We start from the raw sequence: 25,243 nt of genomic DNA on the forward strand, positions 1-25,243 counted from the left end.
ATACCCTCTTACTTTATTGTGCTTCATTTCACAGTATTATTAAATAGTGAACACCATTTTTTTAAAAATTTGCAGATAGTCTTTGATTAATGACAATTTGTTTAACAACAATGCAAAATAAGGATAGTGCTGAAAAAAGTGACATTATGATCCTCACACTTAAGACTTCCTTGCAAGTTACATGATCAAAATTAAAGTGCTTGGCAAACTGGCATGTATTTACAGTTGTTGCCTTGTCCCAGAGTCACATTATCATCATTTACAACCTTCCCAGGGGACTTCCAACAAGCAAAGTTAATGGGGGAAGCTGGATTTGCTTAACAGCATTGTGATCCGCTTAATGACCACAGCAAGTTACTTAATGATGCAGCAAAAAAGTTCATAAAGAATCAGGTTGGCTTAGTTAATTACTGCATCACTTAAATTGGGAAGTTCTGGCCTCTACTGTGATTCTATGTCCAGGACTGCTTGTAGTCAGAAAACTTGCTACACTTTTCACTGATTCTATAAAATATACTTCTTTTTGATATGTCTGACACTGATCATTTTTTTACAGGTGGGTCCTCTAACTAGATCATAGTTAATACAGAATTTTAATAAACTTACCTTCCATGTAAAGTCCAAAAATATATGCACCTTCTCTTGGTGGGTGACCATAATCTTCTCTACTCTTTTTGGTAACATCAGTAGTCAAGCACATCTTATCCAGAGACCAATTGTTTTTTCGTGCTGTAATTTGCATAATGGCTTTCAAGAAGATATGATAAATACAAATTATTTTACGGGTTGCATACTTATTACTATGGATTCGTTTCTCTCCCATTGTGTCCAATTCTTGAAAACTCCCTAGACAAATCTCTCTTTTTTGGCAGGGTGCTTTTTTGCTTCCTTCCTAGGGCTGAGAGAAAGCTCTAGGTAACTAGCTGCATGCTTAAGTGGAAATAGAACTCATGATCTCCCAATTTCTAGCCTGTGGCCTTAATACTGCACCAAACTTTCAATGCTATGTATAAAGTCATGTAAAGATGAGAAATGAGGAATTTTGTTCCTGAGGAAAAAATATTTAATCCAACTTTGTAGCAATAAATCTATATTAGTTATTAACAAAAAGTCAATTTCAATAAAATATATTTTTAAGACTGAAACAACTTCTGATACTTTTCTGTTTCCCTTTTTTTCTAAAAAAATTCGCTGATTCTATAGATGCAATTTGTATGACACCTAAGACATAATATGGCTTAGCGTCAAATGTCTATCCATGCCCTATTTGTACTTATGTTACTTTTCATAATTAGAAATCATACTAGTTTCCACTCATAAGAAAAGTGAGTACAAATCCGTTCAGCACATCAGTGTCTTATATCGTCTCTCAATTGGATTTCTATCACCTTACCTCTTGATAAGTTTTTTTTTAATGTTGTATTCATTCATACATTTGGTCATTCACTCAGTCAATTGATCCATATGGCTGCCTACTCACTACTTGACATAATTTGTGATGTTTGAACTTTGTGACACTTTAAGGAAACTAGCTATTAAAAAAAATCTTTGAAATTATTTTAAAACTGTAGCCTTATTATGCAGCATGTTTTGCTTGACATTTAAATATAACGAATCAATATTAACATACCAGTCAAAAAAGATTGTGGATTAAAGAAACCTGAAAGCCACACTACTGCAGGAAGCACAAGATCTTGTGTCCAGGTATCAAGTTCTCGGCATCTCAAAAGAAGGTCATTAAACCTGAATAAAAATATAGTAATGGTAAACATAAGAAATTAATTTTGGGAATAGTTTGCCTTATATAATTTATATCACTTTGACATCTGTATTCTTGGTTATTGGTAGTAGATCATACAAGTTGTATGGAGCAGCCTGTTGTATATGAATTATATTACCTTCTAATAAAAAAGAAAATATATGTTAAATTCAGAACAGATTAATACATGATCTAGGAGAAATTTTAGAAACTTCATCTTTTAAATTTTGAGACATCAAAATGTTATAAGACATGCAAAATCATACTAATATAGTTATGCTCATTTTAAGGTTCAAAAAGATTTTTGAAATGTAATGCTTTTTTTACTTTCAAAAATACAATTTATGATTTATAAGGTAACTAAAGAGATCCATTGGTTAAAGAAATGCATTTACCATTGTGCAAGACTGTAAGTAGATGGGTAAGCCAGACTGGTCCATGCATCTGGTACCTCGTCATAAAACAATGATGATTGTAAAGTTTCCATACTAGATGAAAATGTTAGTTCACCCTAGAAATTTGAACCAACACAAACATTTAAATTTACAATACTAGTTTAAGATCCAATTTTTCCTAATAGTACATGTATATAGAGAGTAGCCCATGATACGATAGGTGGCAATAAATTTAATAACAATAAAGTAATATATTCCTTACTTTTAATCCAAGGCCTAATTGTTTTAATGATCTCCGTATCTCTCTAATGAGAATATTTATTCTCTCACATTCTTGAAAACACACAAGAATATATGGGCTTCGTACAGCAGACTTTTGCATTATCTCAGCTAAATTAAATTCTTCTGGCAGCTTTTCCAAAATTTCATCCAGTACATTTTTCACCTTATAAAGTAAAGAAAAGTAAAATAACCAGGTATGCAATTTGTTTACATTTAATCATGCTCTATAAAGCAAACTCTGGTTGGAATAAGTGTTGAATATGCAGGAGAGTGCATTAAAAAAACCTCCACAAGGATATAGATACTGCTTGTCATTTGGGATAAGATGAAACAGAAAATGCATTTTGTTTCAACCTCAGATCAGAATATCACAATCCAGAAATTCTGCCAAACTGTTTGGAATTAACTGTAACTCAGCATAAAGAAAAACCAACATATTTTAGTTGTTCAAATGAAACAAAATTCGCGAGTGGGTTTTATGGGGCTATGAGGGTTAGTTGTGTGAACTGCCTTGTCACTCTTCCTTCCCTCAGCAGTTCCTGGTGCAGTCTACCTGATCTCTCAAAATCTTCCCTTTTCTACCTGAGCCATCATCAATTTCCATGACTTTTTTTTCCTGTCTCCATGCCGTCCCCCCTTCTGCTTCACTCCATATGGATAAAAATAATTGAAATAAATGTTTCAGTTTAGGCATGGACTAAAACTAATTCTGCCCTATTTGGAACAGTTAATGCAACTTTCACATGCCTACTTGTCAAACATTTATGTTCGGAAGGAACAAAGTTTTAATTCTGATTGCAGTAAAATTATGAATTACTCTGGTTCTGTGAAGGTGTTATGGAATAAACGCTAGCAGGATATCACAGTCTCACCTTTTCTTCTAATGACTGTCCTATAATTTCTCCAGCAAGCAGATTTCTGGGTTGCATTTCCAGCAAGGTTTTGAAGAGATTATCAGACAGAACTGTTAAGAAATCTGTCTCAGCATTAGGATGGAGACCATACAACGCAGGACTTTCAGGGGGCAACATTTCATCAATATACTTGTGGTAGCCAATATAATCCAGATTGGGAGGAGATGGGAAACCAGGAGCCAAAGCAAAATCGCCTTCAATCTGTGATTAGAAAAAGAGCATTTTTCAACTTCAGGCAAAATCTGTTCAATGCTTTGGCATACTGCCTGTGAAAGTGTAAAATTCTTATTTCTTATTGTAGTAGTTTTAATAGATTATTTTTCAAGTAGGAAGCCATCTCTCTTATCCAATACAAACAATTCTGGATGCAGTCTGGTTAAATAAGTTGCCTTTAAACAGTAAAAAGCCACAATAATTTTATACTCTTAGATAACATGAATGGATTGAGCCAAATAATATTCTGTCACAGGGAAATCATTAGGCATTAACAGATTTTAATGAGATATTTTTTCCACATTTCTCAGTCTTTAACATAACTTATGATTATACTACCATATTTTTTTTCTATACAGCTGCCCTAGGACACATTTTATCTATATAGCTTATATACCTTATTTAAATGCAAATTATTTCTACTGTTTTAAAACAGTATTTAGTAAAATAGTAAAATAACATTTAGATTTATGAGTTTATCTAACTTTGAGCAACAAATGCAGAAGACTATATCACAATTTGCCCACTTTATAAAAACACAATAAAAGTTATCTGATGGTTTTCTTCTATATCCTTGTTGATCTATTAATTAATTAATTAATTACCCCTACGTAATTAAAAAAGAAATAATTTTCTTTCCTTCAAGCATAAGAACAGCTCATCCTCTGCTTTACTATTGTAAATGGTATTTTAAGGCAAGCTGCCCCCATCTGCATATCGACTTTCAGTGAGAGATCTTGAGTAAGCAAAAGCTTTTTAAACTATCTCATCAATATACATGTGGTTATCTATTTCTCCTCAGTTTATGACCAAAGGACTAATTAGATCCATAACAATCTATATCAGCAGTTCTCAACCTGTGGTCCACAGACTTCTAGGGAACCATGATATCATCACTGAGGGTCCATAAAGGCTTGAAGAAATATTATGATTTAAATAATATTGGTGGTCTATGCCAATGGTCAGTGGCCTCAAAGATATTTAAAGGGGGTCCATGGTGAAGAAAAGGTTGAGAACTACTGATCTACACTTTACTTTTTTTTAATTTTCAAGATGTACTGAACAATATTAGATTTTTTGAAGTAGCAAAGATGAACAAAATGAGATCCTTTTATGCTTCCCTTCCAGTTAATTGCCCATGGTTCTAGCTCTTTATCCACCCATCACTGTAAGTTGCAAGGAGCTCAAATATTCCTTTACACCAGCCAGTCCTAATCTGAGTTCCTTTGGACATGTAGCCAATATATAGATTAATCCAGCCAGCATGGGTATTGCTGAAAATTTTGACAATTGAAGCCCACACGTCAAATAAGATAGGAAAGCTACCTTACATCTTTCTAACTCAATTCTCATGGTTCCTGGAGAAATGGATATGTCATTGAGGGGATAAGGCTATTCCCTTCTGGTGTAATGCTACTCACTGACCTGTTTTGGATCCAATCCTGGTATTCAATCATTTGAATTTACCAATGAAGACTAGTTTACAGTACAGGCAGAACAGCTTCATGTAACAGCTACAGGAAACTTGTGGTATTCTAGCTTATTCCATCTTCAACATTCAAAGGTGGGCACACTCCAGATTCTCCCCCTTAAATATTGCCATCTGATGGGACCTCAGAGTCACATCTTCTCAGTGGCTACCCTGGCCCTTTGGAACCATCTTGCAGCTGAGATCTAAGGGGTCCTACCCTTTTAGCCTTCCAGAGGACTAGCATGACCTGGCTATTCCCAGACATAGAAGATGAATGGCAAGAATGTTGTCTAGGCACCAGAGGAAAAGGTACTTTTGTTTGTAACCATGTTTGTATGGTTTGTTGTGAGCTGCCTAGAAACATTATATGAGACAGGCAGCCATATCCTGCAAATTAATTAATTAAAGGCTATTTGGAAATCCAAGACCACAAAAAATGGAACAACTTGAGCTGTTGAAAGGAGGAAAGTTTTAAACATTGATTAAAAAGTTAAGCAAATGTTTCTGTTACTTTTCTTAGGTTATGAATAGAAATGCCCAGCTCTCTGGGGGACTTTAGACAACTCATTCTCTTATCAGCCTAACATACATAATTGTTATGAGGAAAAATGGAAGCAGAGCACTATGTATGCAGCTTTCAGCTCCCAACTGAAAAGTAGGGAATAAATGCAAGCAAACTCACTCTGCTTTCATCACAGGAGACACTTCCAACATGAGGTGGGGAAGATGGAGTGGCCTCAAGGCTCTCTGTATTCCATATCACAGATGAACTTTTGGTGCTAGACTTGCCCTCCATGGTCACCTCTAACTATACGCCTAAATTTTACATTAGTCCTACTGAATATTTTCCTTACAGATCATTTCACCATTTGTCTAAATGCTCAGCATTTATTTCAGTCAGGATATTGTTTATACATAAATTTTCTATAGTATACATATGCCATAATTTACTCATAATCCTAAAGTAGAGAAGCTTTTGCCCCCAAAATATGCCTAATATTCCATGTAGAACCTGATAAAAATATGCTACCACATCCCACCTATTTTACTGATCATCTTAGTTAGGTGAAATGTTAACATGAGAACAAAAAATGTATAGGAAATGCTGTAGTTCTAGACCTTTCTTTATGTTTGCCTGTCACTGAAGGAATTTTTGTTTCATGGTTTATGTGGGGAGAGACCGTTGTCCAATTAAATCAAAAGATATTATTCTGTTTTGTAATATTTAAGTAGACCCACATTCAAGTTTGGTTAACCAAAGGCATCTAATTTCTATCATTTCTTTCAGGTTCATCCCTATATTTGACACCTATTTGAAAGAAAGAACAGGCTGTGAAGGTTAATGGACTGCCTCATCTAGAAATAGCAATTCCTACCCTTGGGCTAGATATAGACGAGGTACCGATGGAATGAGCTTCCCACGCTGCCCCCTTGACCTCAGCTGTCATGTAGAGAAATCAGCTTTGGTGGAGGTCAGAAGTACAGTAGTGTTTATCTTTCCCCATCTCCATGGTAACTCACTCCTAGGCTTTCCAATTGACTTCCAATTGTGTTAAACTGAATGTGGCTTTCTGACATATGAAAACCTACTCATTAAGGAGGGAATAAATGCAAGCAAACTCACTCTGCTTTCATCACAGGAGACACTTCCAACATGAGGTGGGGAAGATGGAGTGGCCTCAAGGCTCTCTGTATTCCATATCACAGATGAACTTTTGGTGCTAGACTTGCCCTCCATGGTCACCTCTAACTATACGCCTAATACTTGGGAAAGACAGTGTGCTAAGGCTGCAGTATATACCAATTTGGCATTGTTTATCCCCTTAGTATCACTGGAGCTTTACTAGACATTATTCTGTCTTAGGGGTGAAATTGTAAGAATTTTTTTTTAGGATAGATCAAAGGTAGTTTAATTCATTATCATGTTTCTTTATCAGCCAAGGGCTAAGGAATATAACAACTTTCTCCAACAAGTGGTATTTAGAAATATATTCATTTTGTGAATATTACATATTATTTTAATCACTGATAGATCCTGATATAATCTTATTCCACTTTAGTTTTTTTATATTCTTTGAAGTCTGTCCAGAGTGGAAAAACCAGCATTTTATAATAATAATAATAATAATAATAATAATAATAATAATAATAATAATAATAATAATAATAATAATAACAACAACAACAACAACAACAACAATAGTAAAGTTGGAAGGGACCTTGGAGGTCATTTAGTCCAACCCCCTGCTCAGGCAGGAAACCCTATACCATTTCGGACAAATGGCTGTCCAGTCTTTTCTTAAAAATCTCCAGCGTTGGAGCATTCACCGCTTCTGGAGGCAGGTTGTTCCACTGGTTAATTGTTCTAGCTGTCAGGAAGTTTCTCCTTAGTTTTAGGTTGCTTCTCTCCTTGATTAGTTTCCACCTGTTGCTTCTTGTCCTGCCTTCAGGCGCCTTGGAAAATAGCTTGATACCCTCTTCTGTGTGGCAGCCCCTGAGATATTGGAACACTGCTATCATGTCCCCCCTCGTCCTTCTCTTCATTAAACTAGACATACCCAATTTCAGGAACCCTTCCTTATATCCTTTAGCCTCCAGTCCCCTAATCATCTTTGTTGCTCTTCTCTGTACTCTCTCTAGAGTCTCAACATCTTTTTTACATCGCAGTGACCAAAACTGGATGCAGTATTCCAAGTGTGGCCTTACCAAGGCATTGTAAAGTGGTATTAACACTTCACATGATCTTGATTCTATCCCTCTGTTAATGCAGCCTAGCACTGTGTTGGCCTTTTTGGCAGCTGCAGCACACTGCTGGCTCATATTTAGGTGATTGTCCACTAGGACTCCAAGGTCCCTCTCACAGTTACTACTATTGAGCAAGGTACCCCCTATACTATATCTGTGCATTTGGCTTTTCTTGCCTAAATGTACAAACTTGCTTTTTTCATCACTGAATTTCTTTTTGTTAGATAGCGCCCAGTGTTCAAGTCTGTCCAGATCCTCCTGTATCCTAAGTCTGTCTTCTGGAATGTTGGCTATTCCTGCCAGCTTGGTGTCATCTGCAAATTTGATGAGTTCCCCATCTATCCCCTTGTCCAAATAATTGATAAAGATGTTGAAGAGCACTGGACCCAGAACAGAGCCCTGGGGCACCCCGCTACACACTTCCCTCCATGTAGATGCAGTTCCATTGAGGACCACACTCTGAGTACGGCCGGTCAGCCAGCTACAGATCCATCTGGTGGTGGTGCTGTCTACCCCACATTTTTCTATCTGGTCAAGTAGTAGGTTGTGATCTACTTTATCAAATGCCTTACTGAAGTCCAAGTAAATTATGTCCACAGCATTCCTCTGATCCACTAATTTTGTCACTTGTTCAAAGAATGCAATAACATTTGTTTGGCATGATCTATTTTTGGCAAACCCATGTTGGCTTTTAGTAATGACTTTGTTTGCCTGTAGGTGTTCGCTGATTCATTGTTTGATTATCTTTTCCAGAATCTTCCCAGGTATTGAGCTCAGGCTGATAGGTCTGTAATTTCCTGGATCCATTTTTCCCCCTTTTTTGAAGATGGGAACTACATCAGCTCTTTTCCAGTCCTCTGGTAGTTCCCTCTGCTCCAGGATCTTTGAAAAATATAGTTCAGTGGTTCTGAAATCACATCTGCCAGTTTCTTGAGAACCTTGGGATGTAATCCATCTGGTCCTGGCAATTTGAACTCATCTAGGCTGGACAGGTGAGAGCAAATTCCGTATTTTGTTTCTGTGTGAAAGGCTTTCTTTTTTTATCTAAATTTTCCATTATTTGACTTTACTGTAATTATATAAACTTAGATTTTAAAAGTAATTACAGGTAGTCCTCAAGTTACAACAGTTCATTTAGTGACCATTCAAAGTCACAACAGCACTGAAAAAAAAAGGATTTATCATCATTTTTCACACTTACGACTGCTGCAGCATTCTCATGGTCACATGATCAAAATTCAGATATGGGCAACTGATTTGCATTTATGACTTTTATAGTGTCCTGGGTTCATATGATCCCCTTTTACGAACTTCTGACAAGCAATCTCAATGGGAACTCCAGATTCATTTAACAATTGTGTTAGTAATTTAATAACTGCAATGATCCACTTAACAACTGTGGCAAGAATGTGGGGGAAAATTCACTTAACAAATGTCTCACTTAGGAACAAAAATTTTGGGCTCAAATGAGGTCATAAGTTGAGGACTACCTGTATATAAACTTAGATTTTAGATTTATGAAAATAAAAGGAATTTATTTTCATAAATTTTTTAAAAAATTGTAGTCCCTACTTGATCTTTCTGTTTTCATAAACTATGAAGTCCTTATATATTGTAACTTTTCTTTGTAGAGGAATGAGTCATTCTATTTCCCCCTTTTGTAAAATTTGCCGAGCTGCCTTTTGTACATCTTGTCCACTGCATACTTTCTGAAATGCAGCAATCAGTACTGATACAAGTCTTTATCACACAAGATAATTAAAATTAAAGCACAAAAGTACTAAGTTGTTTTAGTACATTTGTGTTTTAGTTTTAATTCATCTCATAATAAACTCCAATATGACATTTACTTCTTATTCCAATTTATTGTTGCAATTCCAAACACTCCACCAAAATCACTTATCAATATTTTAACAGAATAACAGAATTGAAAGGGACCTTGGAGGCCTTCTAGTTCAACCACTGCTCAACCAGGAAACCCTATACAATTTCAGACAAATGATTGTCCAATCTCTCCAGTTTTGGGACACCCACAACTTCTGGAGGCAAGTTGTCCCACTGATTAATTGTTCTATTGGGAAATTTCTCCCTAGTTCTAGATTGTTTTCTTCTTAATTAGCTTCCATCCATTGCTTCCTGCCTGCATTCAGGTGCTTTGGAGAATAGCTTGACTCCCTCTTCTCTGTGTCAGCCCCTCAAATATTGGAACACTGCAATCTTCTCATCCCTTGTCCTTCTTTGATTAAAGTAGACATATCCACTTCATGCAACTGTTCTTCATATGTTTTACCCTCCAGTCCATTAATCATCTTTGTTATTCTTCTCTGCACTCTTTCTAGTGTCTCAACATCTTTTTTTATATTGTGGCAACCAAAACTAGATGCAATATTCTAAGGGTGTAATGTCTTACCAAGGCATTATGAAGTGGTACCAACATGATCTTAATCATCATCATCATCATCAACAACAACAACAACAACACTGTCCGTATATATAGCCAAGATATTGTTATGGAGTTTGGCTTGGACAAATGTGCCACACTTACTATCAAACAAGGAAAAGTAGTGAAAACTGAAGGAATCAAGATGCCCCACAAAATAACATTAAGAGTCTGGATGAGGAAGAGTATTACAAATACTTGGGTATCCTTCAAGCTGACAACATCAAGCACACTGAAATCAAGAAAAAGATTAGAGGTGAATACATCAAGAGAGTGAAGAAGATCTTAAAGTCCAAACTCAATGGAGGAAATACCATAAAGGCAATCAACACCTGGGCAATCCCAGTCATTAGGTACACAGCTGGAATAGTGGACTGGACTCAAGCAGAACTAAAAGCAATGGATAGGAAGATCAGAAAAATAATGACAATGAATCATGCCCTTCATCCACGCAGTGACATTGACGGACTTTATCTACCAAGGCAAATAGGTGGGCGTGGAATGCTACAAGTACACCAGATGGTTGAAGAAGAAAAAATGGCTTTGGAAGAATATCTGAAGAACAATGATGAAGATGCACTGAAATTAGTATATCAGGAAGGCTTACTGACTACTGGAGAGACCAAACTGGCCTACAAGAAAGACCAAATGAAGAACAGAATAGAGGCATGGGAAGACAAAGCACTACATGGCCAATACATGAAAAAAATAGCTGGGAAAGCAGATAATAATAAAACCTGGCAATGGCTAAGAGCAGGAAAATTGAAGAAAGAGACCGAGGGACTAATTCTGGCTGCACAAGACCAAGCCTTAAGGACAAATGCATACAAAGTCAAAATTGAGAAGACAGCAACAGACAGTAAGTGCCGCCTATGCAAAGAAGCTGAAGAAACAGTGGACCACTGGTAAGCTGTTGCAAGAAGATTGCACAGACTGACTACAAGCAGCGGCATGACAAAGTAGCAACAATGGTGCATTGGAAGATCTGCAAAAAATATCATTTGCCTGTAAGCAAAAACTGGTGGGATCATAAAATAGAGAAAGTCATAGAAAATGATAAAATTAAACTGCTCTGGGACTTCAGAATTCAAACAGACAAGCACCTGCAACATAACACCCCAGACTTAACAATTGTCGATAAGAAAGACAAAAAAGTCTGGATAGTGGACGTGGCAGTGCCTGGAGACAGCAGAATAGAAGAGAAAGAACTGGAGAAGATAACAAAATACAAAGACCTACAAATAGAAATAGAAAGACTGTGGCAAAAGCAAGCAAGGGTAGTACCAATAGTAATAGGCGCCTTGGGTGCAATCCCAAAACAACTGGAGCACCACTTGAACACCATTGGCATTGACAAATTCGCTATTAGTCAATTGTAAAAGGCGGCCTTACTAGAAACTGCTTCCATCCTGCGACGATACCTGTAATACCATCAAACATCCACATCTGCCTATCCCAGGTCCTGGGTAAGAACTCGATAGGTAGACAAAATGCCAAATCCAGTCTGAACATCTGGTTGACTGTGCGATGATCCATATAATAATAATAATAATAACAACAACAATAAAGTTGGAAATGACCTTGGAGGTCATCTAGTCCAACCCCCTGCTCAGGCAGGAAACCCTATACCATTTCGGACAAATGGCTGTCAGGTCTCTTCTTAAAAATGTCTACTAGGACTCTGAGGTCCCTCTCACAGTTACTATTATTGAACAAGGTACCCACTATACTATACCTGTACATTTGGTTTTTCTTGCCTAAATGTAGAACCTTGATTCTATCCCGCTCTTAATACAGCCTAGGACTGCATTGGCTTTTTTGGAAGCTTCTGCACATTTTAATACAAGTGGAAAAATTATTTTCAAAATGGAATGGCTGAGTTGCTGGTTTCTGTTATGTTTAACAAGCAATAGTTCTGCTCTGAAATCTCCAAACAAATAAAAGGCAGAAACAATCATCATCATTTACATCTAATATGTATGCATGTATATGTATGTATCTCTTTCTTTCTCTCCATATATAAGAGTGTTACACAGTAAAATTAGCAAGAAAATGAAGCCAATGAAATCTCCCATTGCTATAGATTATTACCAGTGAAGGGCTCATCAATACTTCCAAATATGTGTGGCACAGTCTGCGATCCCAGTCATCAGTGATATGTCCACCATACATAATCTCACCAAAGAGATAATGCAAATCTTCCCATGGAACCTATGGACATAATCAAATCAGTAATCGTAAACTCGTTTTCTAAAGGACAAAATAATGTTATTTGTGATCATAGTGTTGCAACAAAATTGGTGATTTCATCAGCACAACAACAAAAGTCTAAGCCTTTAAGATTGCAATCATTATTGTACTATACTATACTTCTGGTTTTCATAAAACTAGATTTATAATTGGGGTATGAGAATAACCTGCTCTGGCAACATGTTATATAGTAATGGGTTATCTTCTTCAGTTATTACTGTGACTCAGCATACAAAACATAATAGTATGAAGAAAAAGCAATGAGCATATGAACCAAATAGCTGCACATTTTTAAAGTGTCCTAATAATTTTTTATTATTTCCTTAATATGAATTGAAATGTTTTCATTTCTGGAGAATAATGAGCAAGACATGGTATGTAATGTGCTGTTTCAGCAAAAGCCAGACATGTAGGTGTTCCAATAATTTAGTCAGGATGATTTATTAACATTTCTATATTTAAGAAAAAATTTTTTTGAAAACATAGTTAAAAGAAACCAGTTCATTGGCATTTTGTTTCAAAGGATAAATTCCTGAATTTTGATATGAGTCACATTTATATTCTATCCTGCTAATTTCTACAAAATTTAGAATACAAAATGTTTTCAGCAAGGAAATGAATATATATATATATATATATATATATATATATATATATATATATATATATATATATGTAGGTCTTTGCTTGTTCGGGTTTTCTCCCGCGTAAAATTGGAAGTGTCTTGGCGACGTTTCGACGAAGTCCCATTCGTCATCTTCAGGCTGGTGCTTTCAGCTTCGTGCTTCGAGGAGCAATGTGTGGTCTTAGCTGTTTCTTCCTTTTAACTGCCAGTGGGGTATGAACTGATTGGGGTATGAACACAGCTTGGCTGTGTTCTGATTGGGTGGAGGTGTGTTCTGATTGGTTAGGGGCGTGGCTGTGCTCTGATTGGCTGGGGGGTTGTCTGTGCTCTGATTGGCTGGGGGGTTGTCTGTACTCTGATTGGCTGGGGGAGTGTTCTGTTTGGTTGTGCTCAGGTTAGTCTGAGTTGCAGGGGGGTTTAAGATTTTGGGCTGCCTTGCTATTTTTTGGCTTCACGTTCGTGGTTGTGCCTCATCTTCATGGAGGGTGTCAGTTTGCTTCATGTATGGATTGGAGGGGTTTAAAGTGGCTAATGATGCAGCTGTGGTCTGGCTTCTGGTTTGTGGTTGTGCCTCATCATCGGTGTGGGTTTGGGTATATATATAACATATATATATATGTTTTCTGAGGTTTTTGTGGGTGTTTGTATGTAGGTCTTTGGTTGTTCGGGTTTTCTCCCACGTAAAATTGGAAGTGTCTTGGCAACGTTTCGACGAAGTCCCATTCGTCATTTTCAGGCTGGTGTTTTCAGCTTCATGCTTGTAGGAGCAATGTGTGATCGTAGCTGTTTCTTTGCTGCTCGAAGCACAAAGCTGAAAACACCAGCCTGAAAATGACAAATGGGACTTCGTCGAAATGTCGCCAAGACACTTCCAATTTTACGTGGGAGAAAACCCGAACAACCAAAGACCTACATATATGTATGTATGTATGTATGTATGTATGTATGTATGTATGTATATGTGTGTATATGTGTGTATATGTGTGTATGTATATATATATATATATATATATATATATTCTGAGGTTTTCACGGGTGTTTGTATGTAGGTCTTTGGTTATTCGGGTTTTCTCCCGCGTAAAATTGGAAGTGTCTTGGCAATGTTTCGATGAAGCCCCATTTGTCATCTTCAGGCTGGTGTTTTTGGCTTCGTGCTTCTAGGAGCAATGTGTGATTGTAGCTGTTTCTTCCTTTTAACTGCCAGTGGAGGTATGAACTGATTGGGTGGGAGCCTTGCTGTGTTCTGATTGTGTGGAGGTGTGTTCTGATTGGTTAGGGGCTTGGCTGTGCTTTGATTGGATGGGGGGTTGGCTGTGCTCTGATTGGATGGGGGAGTGTTCTGTTTGGGTGGGGGCTTTGTTGTGCTTAGGTTAGTCTTGAGTTGCAGGGGGATGTGAGATGGTGAGCTGCATTGTTGTTGTTTGGCTTTGCGTTTGTGGTCGTGCCTCATCTTCATGGTGGGTGTCAGTTTGCTTCATGTATGGATTGGAGGGGTTTAAAGTGGCTAATGATGCAGCTGTGGTCTGGCTTCTGGTTTATGGGCGTGCCTCGTCATCGGTGTGGATTTGGGTTTGCTTTTTGCGTGGATGTGTGGTGGTGAAATCCTGTGTGGTTTTCGTGAGTGTGGGTCTGGTGTCATTCTTAGTATTATTGATCGTTTGTCAATAAGGGCGGGTTTCCAAATGGCTGGTAGGCAGGAGGTATCATCTCGTTTATTCATGCTGTGTGGCCGTTTTTCTATCTCGATGGCTTCTTTGATTATTCTGTTATTAAAGTGTTCAGCTTTGGCGATAGTTCTGGTCTTTTTAAAGTCAATTTCATGTACTGTGGCTTTAAGGTGTTGGACCAGGGAAGAAGTTGGTTCCTCTTTTTTGACTGAGTTCTTGTGTTCTTCAATGCGTGCACTTATTCTTCTGTTGGTTTGTCCGATGTATGTGGTGGGGCAAGCGGTGCATTGGATTTCATATACTCCTTGATTTTCTAACTCAATTTTGTCTTTGGGGTTTCTTAGGATGGTGGATATTTTTCTGTTTGTGCAGAATGCTGTCTTGATGTTGTGTTTGTGGAGGGTCTTGCTGATTCTGTCTGTGATGCCTTTTATGTATGGGAGGAGGGCTTTGCCTTTTTCTTGTTCTCTGTCTTGGATTTTAGTGGGGTTTTTTTTTGGATTAGGTTGGTAATCTTTATTCTTTGGAATCCGTTAATTCCAAAGTCTATAATTTTATATTTAAACCATCAACACCAATTTGTAAAAAAAAGGTCAAACTTGTTCATGTGGTATCTAAGACAATTAAATAACAGTAATCTTACATCAATCTTCCATAGTTTCAATGTCCTATCAATATGTAAATTTCAACTCCCAGGGTGGAGGCTTCCATAGTGAGATTGGCAAGATTACATTGAAGTTACATGAGCTCACCAAAGGTCTTGGGTATGATTCCCAGAAACCCTTAGAAATTAAGCTTTTTAATATAATGGAAAGAAAATAAATAAATTGGGACTAAATTAAATTTATTTACACATATATTTTACTTTAAATTTAGATTAAATACACATCCAAATATAAAATCAATTTAATTATTTTCCTCTTTTTGGAAATGCAGCATAAAAGGATGGCTAGAAAAAACTGCATATTATTAAATTATATATAATTATAAATTATAATTATTTATAGATATAAGCTATACTTAACAGTCAGTTCTGGAGTAACAGAATAAAATATCGACATGAGGGATCCTGGTGCTCTCTGAGCTTGGTTGTTCTCTTACAGACATTCATTACCCAAACTAGATAACATCATCACTGCTCAGAGCACTGAATGATGCTACCTAGTTTGGATAATGTAATGTCTGCAAGAAAACAGCCAAGCTCAGAGAGCACCAAGGACCCCTCAAAAACACATTTCTTTTTCCTGAAGCACAAGAAAAGTATTTGAGCTTAACATCTTATTGTAGTGTGCCTTCAAGACAGAATTTACACCTGGCAACCATGCTTCAACATAAAACTGGCTTCATTTGTCATTATTTTATTATCAGCTACCCAATATAGATATTAATTTATAATTTATATAATATATATAGTAGTGAAATGCATGTTCCATAAAATTTGTTCCACAAGTTCTACAAAATTTGTTCCAGTAAGGCTGTAGCTCTACAGATATTCTTACACATATGTATAAAAGGCTCAGAAGACTCTATCATCTGCATGGTTTTTCCAACAGACAAGGAATCATAAGCTGAATCAGTCATCTAATTTTAAACCCAAATTCAGTAGGAACATGCCTAAGAAAGTCACAACAAGGTGGCCTTCTTAATACGTAATAATGACACATGAAAGAAATGCACCATTATTTATATATATAATGTGTTCTAAATTGTTTCTATGATCAGAATTAATTGTAGTGATTATTAATGCAGTGTTACGAACTGTCAGGTCTGCTATATGTAATTATAGTTGTACAAATGCTTCATTACCTGCCTAATGAATCTGGCACATATGCATGTATAAACCACTGTTTTTGCTAATATAATGAAGGACAATTTTATTTATTTATTTGCTTTTTTGTTTACTTTAGCTAAGCCAGTATCACTGAACCACTACAACCTATGTTAGAAAGTTTACATATCCTCTGTGAGAATTTTTGAACTGTCTGATCAACAATAGGCAAAGTTCCAGCTATTGCTTTTAAAGGAAAAATGATTACATTATTTACTCATTTCTAAATTTCCAATTCTTTTTGTCAAGAAATTGCTTAATCTCTTAGTTCTTACTTTAGTGTTTGCCTCTAAATAATTGTAGAGCACATTAACACAGATGGTGAGGTCTCCCATATTAAAGGGGTATCTTCGATTCCATCCTTGAGGTCCAAATTTGAGTCTCCCAGAAACACAAGTATGAAAATAGCACAGAGAAAAGAAAATACTTTTAAACTCCTGTTCTCGTGTACACAATTCAAGTGTATCCTGATAACAAAGAAACATGAAAACAGAATATTTGTATCAAAACACATATCAACAAGAGGCTTTACAGTTTACAACTGTGTTTTCTGTATAAGCAGTAATTACATTTTCACAAAGTGGCAAAAAAACTATGCAGAATCTATCAGCATAATCTGAGTATATTCAGTTTAGCAAAAATGTTTAAAAAACAACAGAATTGTTACCACAGCAACCTATGCATTAGTAACATGTAGGTGTTATATTCCTGTTTTTTAATATAGCCACTATTCACTGCACTATTATTTGGCAGATTAAACATTACTCAAAACTGAATGCAGCTTAGGACAACCTTTTACACTGCATTCTTCTGGATCATCTATTTAAGAATATAGCTATAGATCGGGTGTAATTTGATGGATAGTCTGTTTATTCCAACTGGGCCCCACAAACCTATTCTGTTTACTGCCCATCTGACTGCAAAAACAGACTGATTGAAAGCATTTAGCAGGGCACTATATATAGAAAGTAGCTTCCATATATATATATATATATATATATATATATATATATATATATATATATATATATATATATATATATATTCTGAAGTTTTCGTTGGTATTTGTATGTAGGTCTTTGGTTGTTCGGGTTTTCTCCCACGTAAAATTGGAAGTGTCTTGGCGACGTTTCGACGAAGTCCCATTCGTCATCTTCAGGCTGGTGCTTTCAGCTTCGTGCTTTGAGCAGCAATGTGTGGTCTTAGCTGTTTATTCCTTTTAACTGCCAGTGGGGGTATGAACTGATTGGGTGGGCTTGGCTGTGTTCTGATTGGGTGGAGGTGTGTTCTGAATGGTTAGGGGCTTGGCTGTGCTCTGATTGGCTGGGGGAGTGTTCTGTTTGGTTGTGCTCAGGTTAGTCTGAGTTGCAGAGGGGTTTAAGATTTTGGGCTGCCTTGCTATTTTTTGGCTTCGCGTTCGTGGTCGTGCCTCCTCTTCATGGAGGGTGTCAGTTTGCTTCATGTATGGATTGGAGGGGTTTAAAGTGGCTAATGATGCAGCTGTGGTCTGGCTTCTGGTTTGTGGTCGTGCCTCATCATCGGTGTGGCTTTGGGTTTGTTTTTTGCGTGGATGTGTGGTGGTGACATCCTGTGTGGTTTTTGTGAGTGTGGGTCTGGTATCATTTTTTGTGTTAGGGAGTCGTTTGTCAATAAGGGCGGGTTTCCAAATGGCTGGTAGGCGGGAGGTATCATCTCGCTTGTTCATGCTGTGTGGGCGTTTTTCTATCTCGATGGCTTCTCTGATTATTCTGTTATTAAAATGTTCACTTTTGGCAATGGTTCTGGTATTTTTAAAGTCAATTTCATGTCCTGTGGCTTTAAGGTGTTGGACCAGGGAAGATGTTGGTTCCTCTTTTTTGACTGAGTTCTTATGTTCTTCAATGCGTGCACTTATTCTTCTGTTGGTTTGTCCGATGTATGTGGTGGGACAAGTGGTGCATGGGATTTCGTATACTCCTTGATTTTCTAATTCAATTTTATCTTTGGGGTTTCTAAGGATGGTGGATATTTTTCTGTTTGTGCAGAATGCTGTTTTGATGTTGTGTTTATGGAGGATCTTACTGATTCTGTCTGTGGTGCCTTTTATGTATGGGAGGAGGGCTTTGCCGTTTTCTTGTTCTTTGTCTTGGATTTTAGTGGGGGTTTCTTTTTGGATTAGGTTTGTAATCTTATTTCTATGGAATCCATTGGATGTTAGTACATTGGTGAGAGTGTGTAGTTCGGGTTTTAGGTGTTGTTCGTCAGCTAAGCGTTTTGTTCTGGAGATGAGTGTCTTGGCTACAGAGTTGATCTGTGCTGGGTGGTGGTGTGAGAGAGCGTGCAGATAGCGGTTTGTGTGTGTTTTCTTCTGGTAGATGGTGTGTCCTAGGGAGCCATTGGATTTCTTGTAGACTAAGACATCCAGGAAGGGAAGTTGGTTGTTAGCTTCTGTTTCCATGGTGAACTGTATTTTGGGGTGTAGGCTGTTGAGGTGTGTGAGGAAGTTGTCCAGTTTTTCTTTCCCATGTGGCCAGATTATGAAGGTGTCGTCTACGTATCTGAGCCAGAGTTTGGGTTTGTGATCCGATTTTTCTAGAGCTTGGGTTTCAAAGTGTTCCATGTAGAGGTTGGCAATGACAGGTGAGAGGGGTGATCCCATGGGTGCTCCTTCTGTTTGTTTGTATTTTTGTCCATTATAGATGAAGTATGTGTTGGATAGGCAGTGGTTGGTCAGATCTAAGATGTGTTTGGGGGGGTTATATTTGTTTTGAATAGCTGTCAAGGCTTCTTTGATAGGCACTTGGGTGAAGAGGGATATGACATCGAAGCTCACTAGTAGGTCGCTGGGCTGTAAGTTTTGTTTCTTTATGATCTCTATAAACTGGAATGAGTTTTTTACGTGTGAGGTGATGGATTCTGCATAGGGCTGTAGTTGTTTGGCGAGAAATTTGGCTAGGTTTTGTAGAGGTGAGCCTATGGAGCTGACTATAGGTCTGAGTGGGGTTCCTTCTTTGTGTATCTTGGGGAGACCATAGAGTTTGGGGCATCTGGATGATTTCTCTCTGGGAATGATTCTTTGCTGGATCTCTTCGCTAATGGGGGAGGCTTTTATTTTGGATCTGGTGGTTTTTTCCAGGTAGGTGGTGGGATCTGTATTTAGGGGTTTGTATGTGGAGTCTTGGAGTAGGTTGGTTAATTTGGTTTGGTAGTCAGATGTGTTCATAACCACCGTGGCGTTGCCCTTGTCTGCTGGTAGGATTATTATGCTGGTGTCTTCTTTCAGGTTACGTAGTGCTGTCTGTTCCTCTTTGGGTAAGTTGCTTTTGGGTGGCTTGCTGGTGCAGAGGATGTTGGTGATTTCGAGTCTGATTCTGTTGGCGTCGTCGGGGTTGATTTTGGTCAGGCTGGTTTCAACTCCACATATAATGGTTTCAGTGGGGATGTGTTTGGGAGCGACTGCAAAGTTGAATCCTTTGGAAAGGACATTGGTTTCGGCTTTGGTGAGGATCCTATCTGAGATGTTATGCACTGTTTGTTTCATGTGTGGCTGTGAGGGAGGAGGGGTTTGTTTCTGGCATTCTTGTAGTCTTCGGAGTTTGTTGGTGTGTGTATTTGTCTTGAGGGTGGTCTGTGTTTCGGCTCTCCAGACGGCGAGTTGTTTGGATTTGTCCCAAAGTGCGGGGTGGATCTTGTTGCTGAGTTTGAGGTGGAGTGTGAGGAGATCTTTGTTAATTCGGTCTAAGAGGAATCTTTTTGTGTGAAGTTCATTTCTGATTAGGGCCAATTCTGTTCTTTTCAGGATCCGTTTGGTGGCTGCAGAGTTGGAGTGGAATTTCAGTTGGAAACATGTGGGGATTAGATTATGATCTCGGCAGTTGCGTAGGAATGCGAGGTCGCATAAAATGGAAGCTCTTTGGACTTCAAGTTTTTCATAGGTTCTGGTCAGATGGTGGATTTCCTCCCCGTAGAGGTTCAATATTTGTTTTCTGAGGTTTTCGCGGGTATTTGTATGTAGGTCTTTGGTTGTTCGGGTTTTCTCCCACGTAAAATTGGAAGTGTCTTGGTGACGTTTCGACGAAGTCCCATTCGTCATCTTCAGGCTGGTGCTTTCAGCTTTGTGCTTTGATCAGCAATGTGTGGTCTTAGCTGTTTATTCCTTTTAACTGCCAGTGGGGGTATGAACTGATTGGGTGGTTATGAACACATCTGACTACCAAACCAAATTAACCAACCTACTCCAAGACTCCACATACAAACCCCTAAATACAGATCCCACAACCTACCTGGAAAAAAACCACCAGATCCAAAATAAAAGCCTCCCCCATTAGCGAAGAGATCCAGCAAAGAATCATTCCCAGAGAGAAATCATCCAGATGCCCCAAACTCTATGGTCTCCCCAAGATACACAAAGAAGGAACCCCACTCAGACCTATAGTCAGCTCTATAGGCTCACCTCTACAAAACCTAGCCAAATTTCTCGCCAAACAACTACAGCCCTATGCAGAATCCATCACCTCACACGTAAAAAACTCATTCCAGTTTATAGAGATCATAAAGAAACAAAACTTACAGCCCAGCGACCTACTAGTGAGCTTCGATGTCATATCCCTCTTCACCCAAGTGCCTATCAAAGAAGCCTTGACAGCTATTCAAAACAAATATAACCCGCCCAAACACATCTTAGATCTGACCAACCACTGCCTATCCAACACATACTTCATCTATAATAGACAAAAATACAAACAAACAGAAGGAGCACCCATGGGATCACCCCTGTCACCTGTCATTGCCAACCTCTACATGGAACACTTTGAAACCCAAGCTCTAGAAAAATCGGATCACAAACCCAAACTCTGGCTCAGATACGTAGACGATACCTTCATAATCTGGCCACATGGGAAAGAAAAACTGGACAACTTCCTCACACACCTCAACAGCCTACACCCCAAAATACAGTTCACCATGGAAACAGAAGCTAACAACCAACTTCCCTTCCTGGAGGTCTTAGTCTACAAGAAATCCAATGGCTCCCTAGGACACACCATCTACCAGAAGAAAACACACACAAACCGCTATCTGCACGCTCTCTCACACCACCACCCAGCACAGATCAACTCTGTAGCCAAGACACTCATCTCCAGAACAAAACGCTTAGCTGACGAACAACACCTAAAATCCGAACTACACAGTCTCACCAATGTACTAACATCCAATGGATTCCATAGAAATAAGATTACAAACCTAATCCAAAAAGAAACCCCCACTAAAATCCAAGACGAAGAACAAGAAAACGGCAAAGCCCTCCTCCCATACATAAAAGGCACCACAGACAGAATCGGTAAGATCCTCCATAAACACAACATCAAAACAGCATTCTGCACAAACAGAAAAATATCCACCATCCTTAGAAACCCCCAAGATAAAATTGAATTAGAACATCAAGGAGTATACGAAATCCCATGCACCACTTGTCCCACCACATACATCGGACAAACCAACAGAAGAATAAGTGCACGCATTGAAGAACATAAGAACTCAGTCAAAAAAGAGGAACCAACATCTTCCCTGGTCCAACACATTAAAGCCACAGGAAACGAAATTGACTTTAAAAATACCAGAACCATTGCCAAAAGTGAACATTTTAATAACAGAATAATCAGAGAAGCCATCGAGATAGAAAAACGCCCACACAGCATGAACAAGCGAGATGATACCTCCCGCCTACCAGCCATTTGGAAACCCGCCCTTATTGACAAACGACTCCCTAACACAAAAAATGATACCAGACCCACACTCACAAAAACCACACAGGAGGTCACCACCACACATCCACGCAAAAAACAAACCCAAAGCCACACCGATGACGAGGCACGACCACAAACCAGAAGCCAGACAACAGCTGCATCATTAGCCACTTTAAACCCCTCCAATCCATACATGAAGCAAACTGACACCCTCCATGAAGAGGAGACACGACCACGAACGCGAAGCCAGAAAATAGCAAGGCAGTCCAAAATCTTAAACCCCTCTGCAACTCAGACTAACCTGAGCACAACCAAACAGAACACTCCCCCAGCCAATCAGAGCACAGCCAAGCCCCTAACCATTCAGAACACACCTCCACCCAATCAGAACACAGCCAAGCTCCCATCCAATCAGTTCATACCCCCACTGGCAGTTAAAAGGAATAAACAGCTAAGACCACACATTGCTGCTCAAAGCATGAAGCTGAAAGCATCAGCCTGAAGATGACGAATGGGACTTCGTCGAAACGTCGCCAAGACACTTCCAATTGGAAATGTCTTGGTGACGTTTCGACGAAGTCCCATTCGTCATCTTCAGGCTGGTGTTTTCGGCTTCTTGCTTCTAGGAGCAATGTGTGATCGTAGCTGTTTCTTCCTTTTAACTGCTAGTGGGGGTATGAACTGATTGGATGGGAGATTGGCTGTGTTCTGATTGGGTGGAGATGTGTTCTGATTGGTTAGGGGCTTGGCTGTGCTCTGACTGGATGGCCTCTAACCAATCAGAACAAGCCCCTAACCAATCAGAACACACCGCCACCCAATCAGAACACAGACAAGCTCCCATCCAATCAGTTCATACCCCCACTAGCAGTTAAAAGGAAGAAACAGCTATGATCACACATTGCTCCTAGAAGCAAGAAGCCGAAAACACCAGCCTGAAGATGACGAATGGGACTTCGTCGAAACGTCGCCAAGACACTTCCAATTTTACGTGGGAGAAAACCCGAATAACCAAAGACCTACATACAAACACCCGCAAAAACCTCAGAACACACACACACACACACACACACACACACACACACACACACTTATGTAAAACCAGGTCTACGTGCTTCCTCTCCAAGTAATGTTATTCTCAATATTGTAAATGAAATTGTGTAACAAGATGCCTGTTTCCGTTTTGAATTATAAAGTTCTTCATTTATGTAATTCCTTAAATTCATTAATTCCAGAATAGATCATCCTTTGGTATGGTTGATTATGGGTTGACTTTAGGATATACACACACACACAAACACACATACACACACACACACACACACAGAGAGAGAGAGAGAGAGGGGGGGGGGTTAATATTATTACCTGGTCAAAATTGTAGAGAGCAGCATGAAGATTAGCCAACATTCCTGTAGGAGGTTCATTAATAAGTTTAATAGAGTTTTCTAAAATTCCTTGAGGTATAACATGCTCTTCAGGAGTTGGAGCAGGCTCAGCACTGATAAAAAGACGATAGTCAGAGTGACTTCCTTTACTGTACTTGTCCACCAGTATCTCTAGGGTCCCCAGCCATTTCACAACAAGATGTATATTCTGATTAAGAAAATGCAAAGCATTCATTATAAATACATTTTTATCATTTAGAAATGGCCCCAGCCAGTGGTGGGATTCAAACATGTGAACAACTGGTTCTCTGTGTGGATGCCGCTTCCAGAAGTCCATTCTGGGCCTGGGCAACAAAAAATTAGCTACCGATTGTGCCAAACTGGTGCGAACCAGCTGAATCCCACCATTGGCCCCAGCTAATAATATTATCAACTGTTGGCAAAGCTAGGTAGCAATTACAAAAACAAAACAAAACCCAAAACAAATTGCCTTTGGTAAGTTCATAACTTAATTTTATTTTAAATTATAAATATAATGAGTACAATGTAGTTTTTTTACTACACTGTACTTTAATATCTTTCATATTAACAAGGCTTTTTTTTCTCATAGAACGCATGGAATGGCATTCCAGCATCTTTTTTCAACGGACTTTCAATTTCCACAGAAACACTAGTGAAGGTGGCTCTTCACTCAGCTCACGCTCTTTGGCGCATGGTTAGTCCCAGGGCACGACTCATGTGCTTGCACCACCAGACTCGGATGCTGTCTCCTGAGGGGAGAGGGAGTGTCCCTCGGAGGCAGCACATGCTGCCCCCCCGAGAAATACTTGAAGACAAAAAAATTAAAAAAAAATTCCTCTAGCGGCCGAAAGGTGGGAGCCAGCACAAAAGCACTCTCTGTGTGGTCCACCCAGAGATTTGATGGCAGGAAGCAGTGGTGCAAGGGTGAGGGAGCACCTCTCGTCTCTGGCCCACTGTGGTGGAGGAGGAGGAGGTGGAGGAGGGCATGAGGGTGGACAGCAACTCCCTTTCACTGCCAGAGGGCTGGCATATATGCCGACTATGCCATGAGTGGCACCACCACTACCTCTTACTTAGACCCGCCAAAATGCAGGAGAACCAAGGCACCACCCCATTGCCATGCACGGGCTGTGCTACTCCCTCTGTTGGCTTTGAAAGCTAACAGGAATTGCCCAGACCTGGTCATTGACAGCTGTGTTTGCACCTCCAAGCACTCCAAGGGATCCCGGCCTGCAAACACTGCACATCAAAGTTGTCTGCAGCGGAGGCGAGTTGGCGGAATCTTTGCACCCCTCCCTGCTACCCAACTGCATCATCTTCTTGTGAGTAAGAGAGGACTGGGGGTGGGAGGTGGGGGGAGCAGTGCTTAATTCTGTGTAGTTCTGGGTCTAGAAATAACTGCAAGGGGAACCTTCAGGTGGCATCTACTGCATTTGTGGGCGAAACATGGATTAAGTGTTATTGGTTTCAGACAAAGCCAGTTCCAAGACAAAGGGCTTAAGGGTTGTGTAGCCCTTAATGTTTA

At 39.0% G+C, this 25,243-nt stretch overlaps 1 protein-coding gene across 2 annotated transcripts in view; it reads right to left on the reverse strand.

Annotated features, from left to right (window-relative positions):
- DNAH11 (dynein axonemal heavy chain 11) overlaps positions 1 to 25,243 on the reverse strand; it is a 220,978-nt gene that overhangs the window by 1,096 nt on the left and 194,639 nt on the right. For both annotated transcript variants that reach the window (XM_039342134.1, XM_039342133.1), the window contains 8 exons: positions 23,678 to 23,905; positions 16,865 to 17,056; positions 12,311 to 12,430; positions 3,309 to 3,551; positions 2,417 to 2,599; positions 2,155 to 2,270; positions 1,631 to 1,743; positions 607 to 747 (listed from right to left, as the gene is read on the reverse strand). In XM_039342134.1, the coding sequence (XP_039198068.1) occupies positions 607 to 747; positions 1,631 to 1,743; positions 2,155 to 2,270; positions 2,417 to 2,599; positions 3,309 to 3,551; positions 12,311 to 12,430; positions 16,865 to 17,056; positions 23,678 to 23,905 (1,336 nt within the window). The remainder of the gene's footprint in view (positions 1 to 606; positions 748 to 1,630; positions 1,744 to 2,154; positions 2,271 to 2,416; positions 2,600 to 3,308; positions 3,552 to 12,310; positions 12,431 to 16,864; positions 17,057 to 23,677; positions 23,906 to 25,243) is intronic.

This window comes from Crotalus tigris, unplaced genomic scaffold (assembly GCF_016545835.1).
Source record: "Crotalus tigris isolate CLP2741 ecotype Arizona unplaced genomic scaffold, ASM1654583v1 scf7180000017774.6281472, whole genome shotgun sequence".
Classification (NCBI taxonomy): Eukaryota; Metazoa; Chordata; class Lepidosauria; order Squamata; family Viperidae; genus Crotalus; species Crotalus tigris.